The 8,455-nt window shown below is 46.8% G+C and overlaps 1 protein-coding gene across 1 annotated transcript; it reads right to left on the bottom strand.

Moving 5' to 3' along the window:
* Positions 1–454: 454 nt before the first annotated feature.
* Positions 455–6,343, bottom strand: LOC123068292 (spermidine hydroxycinnamoyltransferase 1). The gene is made up of 4 exons (XM_044490827.1): positions 5,869–6,343; positions 4,802–5,624; positions 3,289–3,317; positions 455–3,094 (listed from the first exon to the last, which is right to left on the bottom strand). The coding sequence occupies exons 1-4, from the start codon at positions 6,289–6,291 to the stop codon at positions 2,066–2,068; spliced, it is 2,304 nt and encodes a 767-aa protein (XP_044346762.1). The 5' UTR covers positions 6,292–6,343; the 3' UTR covers positions 455–2,065.
* Positions 6,344–8,455: the final 2,112 nt, after the last annotated feature.

The following is an 8,455-nucleotide window of genomic DNA, read 5'->3' as shown; positions in this document are numbered from 1 at the left end:
GCTACTAGGGTACCCAATGGATTTCATGTCAAGTTAGATGGACCTGGTCAAAACAGTTGTATAGAGGGAATTGACGTGTTTAATAGTGTCACGTGGTGATTACGGAAGGTTTGGCCCTAGGATCAAAGGATGGGTAGGGCGAGCAGCGGTCGCGCCGGGCACCCCCGACGCCGGTGGTGAGACAGGAGCTCTTGCCGGGGCGCTCTTCGGTGGGTCCCCATTGTCATGATCACCGTAGGCAACTTCTGCCGCATGAAGGAAACTGAGGCAACTAGTTAAAGAAATGCCCCAGAACCTGGTTGGCATGATGATCGCCGTAGAAACTCTCCACGACTGAAACAGATGCAGCCTTTGTTTGAATGGTTGTCAATATTTTGGCATTGATAATCACTTGTTGTCAACATTGTACTTGGGCTTGAATCAACCATGCCAGATATCCTGTGGCAATTAGACCTCCTCTCAAAATGTTTATTAGTCTGTTCTTTCAAAAATATGAACTGGCATGGCTGCCATGTAAAGCTCGCATAATAAAAAAGATTCATTCATAGCCAACAATATAAATCAGACATATAGATGGTACATGAAGAAGTTACACATCAATTTCAGACTGGTTGCTTCTTCTGCACTGTACTGATAGACTGACGGAAAACAATTCAGGGCCTGCGGATCTTCAACTTGATCTGCTGCGGTTCACGGGAAGGTTCCGGCATATGATCAGTGACAAATGATCACGAGGGTGGCGATGGTTGCACGCACAGAAGCCCCAGTCTGGATACAGAACCTGGGCACAGTTAAGCTAAACCTTCCCACATCAGAGGGAACACCATGTAGAATTATATATATGCTAAAATTCATCTCCCAGAAAATGCAAGTGCGCATACTATAGATATGCAAAGATTGTTCCAAGAAATTTCTTCTTACAAGTTACTCCCTCCGTTCCTAAATATAAAACTTTTTAGAGATTCCAATGCAGACTACATACGGAGCAAAATGAGTGAATTTTGCACTCTAAAATATGTCTATATACATCCTTATGTAGTCCTTACTGAAATCTCTACAAAGACTTATATTTAGGAACGAAGGGAGTACAACTTACACGGAACATATGCATGTATATGCTATGATCACACGAAACAAAAAACACAGAATTTTTCTTACAACTAACGGGTTTGCAACAGGCACAGCAAGAGTTCGAAGACAGACGATCGGTTACCTAGCTAATTCGGTACGCTAGAATTTTGCACTGCCAATCTGCATTTCGATCAAGTTGCTTCACATTAGCACACTTCATGGTGGAAACAATATTACCACTAGCACATTTTGGAGGACAGTAAGGAGTATCAGCCTGGCATGCCCTGGTAAGCCTGGTAATGCTAGTGCAGCAGATAATTAAGAAAACTATAATTGTGCAAGGAATAAATTCACCACCAGCTTATTATGCTTACCTTCAAACATCCTATAGAATGACTGCAAAAGCTCGGAAAACCAACAAAACCGCCAGCCGTTATGAGTTCCTCTGATGGCCCAAGTTCATGATTATTAACAGTCTGGAAGTCAATTTCATCTTAGCTTTCTCTCCAACTGAAATCTAGCACTCAGCATCCACATTTATGTTCATGAACCTAGCGTCACCTACTACCACAAAACTAATTACCTGGAAATCAAAATTTCCGCAGTTTTTAAACAAAAATGAAATCAAAGGTTTATCTGGTTAAAATATCATGCTGAACGTTCAGGTAATGTTTAGTCTGAAAATGGATACACAAGGGCAAAACTATAACAGATAAACAGTAAAGGTGCTGAAAACTCAGAAAATCAAATAATTTAGAGACTAGATAAGCAAGTGTAGGTTCATACATATGAAGAGGCAACGAGTAGTTCAGTACATCTTGCAAGACCAACCCATCTCCTCCAAAAGAACTTACACAGGTGGCTAGTCATCCAGAAGTTAACCCAACATCAGCATAACTCAAGATAAGAAACTAGTTCATTTCAGGTAAACCTTTGATGAATCGACATGTCAACTAAACTGACTATTTTTGAGGCATAACTCAAGATTAGCATATTAAATTTTGCGAGACTTGGTAGCCCTCTCAAAGACATCAAACATGAGAGCATGACAAGATCGTTTGAGGTGTGCATACCCCTGGCTTGCTACCACATCATCCATTCTGTTTGAAGAGAGAATGAATTCAACACAGGCATCTTTCAGCTTGCTGCAGTGATGCTGATCAGCTAGCGCCAATGTCGTCGCCACGGTCTCAACGTCAAGGCTCTTGCAGAGAATACCTTCACATATCATCTTCATCCTGTCCATGGCATACCTGTCGGCAGCCACCAGCAAGTGTTTAACCATCTCTTGGTTCTCACCATCATCAAGGTCATCCATAGCCGGCAGCGAATCCGTGTAGATGAAGTGAAGCAAGGCCCTGAAAACAGGGGGTTCCATATCCTCGATGATTATGTTCCTACTTGTGGCATTGGCATCGCTCATGGGTCCATAGAGCTGAGCATCGAAGACCGGCGATCGCGTGGCGAGCATAATCTTGTGTGCAGGGAAAACCTTGCCTTTAACCTCAAAAGTCACATCTGCTCCTCTCTTTCCATCCAGCAACTTTCTGAGGTGGTTCGGCAGATCCAAGGGCGGCACCTCGATATGTGAAGCGGCCAGCACGGACTCCTCCTGCACCTGCGGGCACCTGATAACCTTGACCTCACACTCAATCACCACGGTGTCGTCCCGCAGGTACGGCACCGATTCGAGCGAACTCTGTTTGATGAACATGTCAGCTCCATAGCAAGCATCGACGGAGGTGTAGTTGTGAGCGAAGCGGCGGATGAACGGCGACCATGGCTGCGCGCCGCCGCCGCCCGAGTCGATTAGACTGAATGTGTAGTTCGCCCTGACCTCGGCGTTCCTGGAGAGGAGCTCGAGGTAGACAGAGATGTAGCCATTGCACTCGGGGGATGAGTATCCATCGGGGTAGTAACGGACGCACCAGTCGTAGCCGCCGACGGCGAAGGTGGCGGACCGTATGTACTTGCCGACGCCCAAACCCTTGTGCAGATGGTAGCCGACGATCTTGAACACGTGCTTGCCCATCGCCGTGTCGGGGGTGCACGTAGACACGGTCGTTGGCAGCGATTGTTCCATTGCTCGAGCTTTGTGCGGCGACGGCGGCGGCGGTGGGGTGGGTGTCGGCGGCGGCGCGGGTGGGGATATTTCCAGAGGGGATGGGGAATGCGAGGGCACAGAAGAGAAGCAAGCACAGGCTGAGGCCCATCAACTGGAGATCTCGGCCTACTTGCAAAAGCATCTCCCCAGTCCACCACATTTGGAACCCCTCAAATAAAAATTACTAGCCCACGTTTGGCTAACACTTTTGTCAAAGCCTGGAATTTAATACTCTCTTAGTTTTTACTTATTATCTTTTTTATTTACTATGTATATTTGTTAACTCAACTTTGTATAAAGTTTCATGGGGTTTATAGAATTTTTTTGAACATTTCCAATAAATATATTCAAGTTTCAATTTGGTATGTCTATAATCTTGGTCACGGTTAACAACGTTTGATTTGAGGGGAAAAAAACTAATACGCAAAGCAAATGAAAATGGAGGAGTATGAGTTAAGAATGTAGGCCTAGGCATTTGGTAGAGGGGGACGATCAGTTCAATTCTTCAATCTAATAAGATATTCGGTTTAAAAAAAAAGATGACCGATTGGTCTTCTAAAATTTGATCGTTCTGGATGAGAAGTAGGAGGGAGAGGGGGGATATGCCACAGCTCCAGTACCAGCTAGCCACCGGGATGAAGGAGTGATGGAGCATCGACTGGCTGGTTGTCGTATGCTTTGATCTTACGATGCCTCAAGTAGGAGGGAAGGTGAGGGAAACCTCCTAAAGGCGTAAATGGATGTGTCTAAGTTGAGTAGTGGGTTGTGGGACTAATGCATTGAGGTTGCGCGTTATTGGTTTTTCTCAGTTTCTTCGGTCCTTTTGGGCATCCAAGAGGGTAAAAATTAAACTACCCAATCTAATTTCATCTTTTTAGTTTTTCTGACCAAATTTAGTACTCCCTCCTATCCATATTGCTTGTCACATCTTTACTACATTGTACTAAAGATGCAACAGGTAATATGGATCGGAGGGAGTATCATTTTTTCTCGTTTCTATCAATTCGACTCTGGTGCCCGTTCTTACGGTTTTTGATACACACCCATTAACATACAAGGTTCTCTCCAATGCGATCTCGAGTTTTGGGTCAAGATTGGTATCGATCTTCACCATCTTGGTCGTCAATTCTTCTCGCATCATGACGTTATTTGTATCGATGTGGAAGTTATATAACAATAAATGATAGCTATTGGTAGTTTTCTACATAGGAGTAAGTAAGATTTATTGTTATACGAAGCAGCAGAGACATTGGTGGAGATGTATCTAGGCAAATAGAGGTCGACAGAGATTATTATTAGAAAATAAGTGTGCAAACAAGGAGTTGGAGATGCCCAAAAGCAAGTGCAAATGATTGCAGATCACCACACTTTATTTAGATCCTTTTTTATTCTGAGACGCACTTTATTTAGAAGTTTTTAGACTTACGACAGCCTCATTTATTACACGCCCACGCCCAGAACATGAAAACAACACGGTAAAGCACGTGTGCACCCCGGGGTTTATTTTACAACGAGTGGAGCTGGAGCTGGACTAGTTTTCGTTGTTCACCCAAACATCAATCTCCTTCTCGAACTTGTCCATTGCAGGTCCTGGCAATAGCATGGATACCGCGATCATGTCATGACCCTTTCCATTCTTGCACCTCATGTGGTAGCTCACAGACTTGCAGGCAATGTCCCCAACCATGGGTACGCCGCCGTCAACCCGCTTCGCCCATCCAAAGTCTAGCGCGTCCTGTCCAACCCACTTGATGTCAGAGACCTCATACATTCTGTCCATGGTGAGAGGTGGCCGCCCACGCATAGACGCCATGAAATCCACCATGGACTCCATGTTGTCGTCTGTCATGTCACGCTTGGCCTCGCGGACGAGTTTGAGCGCATAGCCAAGCGGGTTGAAGCATAGTTCCTCGGCGGTCGTGTCTACCGCAGGGTAGAAGAGCGCATTTCCGTAGAACCCACGTGGGACGAGCGCATGACGCTTCCACCTCCCACGCGCATTTAGAGAAAACATCAGGCGCACCCGCTGGTGGTGCTCGTAGCCGAGCGCCACTGTGCGGCAACGCCACATGACCGCAGTCAGAAGCTCGAAGCTGGTGACTGGCGGTGTAAGGTGCACCGGGGCATGCCTTCGTAGCGATGCCATGTCCCCTGGGCCAAAGAGGAAGAAGCGGCCGGCCATTTCCTCCGGCGGTGTTGACAACATGATGTCGTCGGCGGTGGTGCCTAATCGTTGGAGGAATTCCTCGTAGGCCGGGTTTATGTGTGGAGGGACGCGTGCTGTTAGGAGATCCCTATTCCACACCGGCGATACAATTTGGGAGGCGTCACCCTCGGTACATGCCAAGTCAGCGACACATTTCAGGAATTGGGTGCTGCCGTAGCCGTCCGCGATATTGTGGCATATGTGAAGACCAATCACAAATCCCCCGCATCTGAGTTGGGTTACCTACTAACATTTACCAAGAAATAGCAAACGTTAATTAATAATAATGTAAAGCGATGGCTTTAAAACAAGGGAAGCATAGTAACTTTTTTCTCCCCATCAAAATGCTAGCGTAGTCACACAATTCTCACGGTGAGCTCCTGTAAAAACATTACACATATAGCTTCCGCGCAATCTATTTATATCATTCATGTCTTAGGAATTGAGAAACAATAGGGGCAACGTGAACTCTACAGTTGAAGGCTACCTGCATGAAGAACAAGGGAACTCCGATGACAACCCTAGCGTCGCCCACGTCGCACAGCAGTTGTTCCACGAACGTGCATGCTGGCAGCGGCGGCTCGCCGAGCTCATCCAAGGACACAGCCGCCTCCGCCTCCACGAACACCACGCCTTCCCCGGTGCACTCCACGACTAGCCTGCCCCCGGGAGCCTCCCGGAGACGGCCTGCAAGCGGGTAGTAGTGCACCAGCGCCTCCGCCAGGGCAGCCCTGAAAACTGCCTTGGTAGGCCGTCCGTGGCCATCTACGATACGGAAGAACTCGACGGCGGGCTGCAGGTACCGCAGGTCTCTGTGGTCGTCAATGTCGGAGAGAGCCAGAGTCTCCCGCGGCGTTGCTCGTGCCGGAAGCACCAGCTCAGGTTTTCTTCGATCTGCCACCAAGGACATGTCGGCAAATAATGAGGGTGTAGTGTAATGGTCAGAAGCTGTATTGTCTTTAAGGGCATCTAGTGGTATTATATAGGGGGAGAATCAGTATTTCATCCGCTTTTTAAAATATAAGTGGAATATAAGGCGATTGATTCCTTTAAATGTCAAACATTCCTATGTTTAATTAAGTTTATAGAGAAAAATATCACCATCTAAAATATAAAATAAATATAATATTAAACGAAAAAGATAACGCCCACACGTGTGGGCATCTGACAACTCGCCCACACGCATGGATCCTCGTCCAACCTACTGCACGAATCTTGGCGCGTTCTAGCAGTTTTTGTGTGCCACGTAGGCAGGGGAGGGTGTATGGGAGTTAAGCAGTTTGCCCGGACGCTCGTTCCTCGCTCGGAGTGCTCGCGGTTGCGAGTGGGACGTGCGGCGGAACTGCCGTCGCGCCCGCACGCCGCGCATGACTCCTATTCACCATCTCCCACGTCTGCCCATTTTCCCCTCAGCGGTGCTGCAGTTTCTCCCCCACCCCCTTCATTTCTTCCCATCCCCCCCCCCCAGCAGCAGTTTCATTCGATAGGAGGAGCAGTCGAGAGGGGGAGGCGGCAGCGGCGGCGGCGGTAGAGTAGTGGGTATTCGCGGACGTCGCTGGTGTTCACCGGACCGGAGCGTCGTCGCCGGAGCAGCCACAACGAGTAGGTAAGGCTCTCGAAGCTTTCTGCTGGTCCAATCTCTCTCCCTTCCTCCCTGGTAACATCCTTCTCAAGCCCTTTCGAGATTCAGACGGATTTGAGGCGCTCTAGTGTCCCCTTCGGCGGCGGAGTCGCGTGTGTGCCATTTAGGCCGGCATTGCGTAGTTTCGTCGCCGTCGCGGTGGTAGCCAAGCCGGCGAGGCTCGCCCGTTCGGCAACTATCTCTCTGTTTATGAGAGATTAGATTTCTGCAATTCTATGTGATAGCGATTTCTAATGTGTTTTCGTTAGTTTTGATGGTCTCATAGGTTGCGATTATCACTGTTTTAGGGGCGATGTTGTAGTCGAACTCAGGGACTGAAAGTTGGGTTTGAACCCTAGATCTAGTTAGATGCATTTCGATGTGTAGGATAATGGCAGTCATGGCAATTTCAATGCACTTGTTTATCTACATCTATCCTAATAGATGGCAACTAATTTTCTGAATCAACCGTGTCAGTTGCCATGTCCTATGTAGGATAATGGCAGTTTGTGTGTTCCAATATACTTCCTTAGTTACCACTCTGTTTACTAGTAACATGGCATCTTGAATCTATTAGATGGCAACTCCTTTTTTGAAGCCAAGGTGTGAGTTGTCACATTTTTTGTTGTACAATGGCAGTGGGTGTTCCACTATACTGCCTTAGTTGCGGCTTTGTTTTCTGCTAACATGGCAACTTGAAATTTTGATGTGTGGGATAATGGCAGTCATGGCAATGTCAGTTTACTTGTTTATCTACATCTATCCTACTAAATGGCAACTAATTTTCTAAATCAACTATGTCAGTTGCCATGTCCAAAATGTAGGATAATGGCAGTTGGGTGCTCCACTACACTGCCTTAGTTGCCACTTTTTTTTTCTGCTTACATGGCAACTTGAATCTGCTAGATGGCATCTCCCTTTTTATGAAGCCAATGTGTCAGTTGCCACATTATATCTTGGATAATGGCAGTTGGCTGTTCCACTGTACTGCCTCAGTTGCCTAGCCCGCGTCTACTCGGGCAACATCGCATTCGGAATCATCAATCCGTTGTTGCAATCGCCTCTCCTTGATGTTATGATACCGACGCGCATCATACCGGACCAATGTCATCGACCACCGGGTCTACTCGGCGATGTGGTCATTAGTCAACAATGTGGGGCGCGAGCTCAATGCCATGGCGTGGTTTGGCTGCTCGATCCGCATTGCAGTATGTGAGCAGTTGTAGTGTAAGCTCATGTTGAGAAGCTGTATTGTCATGTCATATGTGGCATAAGGGCATCTAGTGGTATTATATAGGTGAGCTTGTTCTGAATTGTGAGGGGCCCTACGGAATTAGTACTTCATCTCTTCTAAAATATAAGTGTAATATATGGCATATTGATTCTTTTAAATGTCAAACATTTCTATGTTTAATTAAGTATATAGAGGAAAATATCACCATTTAAGATACAA

The sequence above is a fragment of the Triticum aestivum genome, chromosome 3B (genome assembly GCF_018294505.1).
Source record: "Triticum aestivum cultivar Chinese Spring chromosome 3B, IWGSC CS RefSeq v2.1, whole genome shotgun sequence".
Taxonomy (NCBI): domain Eukaryota; kingdom Viridiplantae; phylum Streptophyta; class Magnoliopsida; order Poales; family Poaceae; genus Triticum; species Triticum aestivum.
The sequence above is the reverse complement of the archived record's forward strand: the minus strand, read 5'-3'. Positions and strand labels throughout refer to the sequence as shown.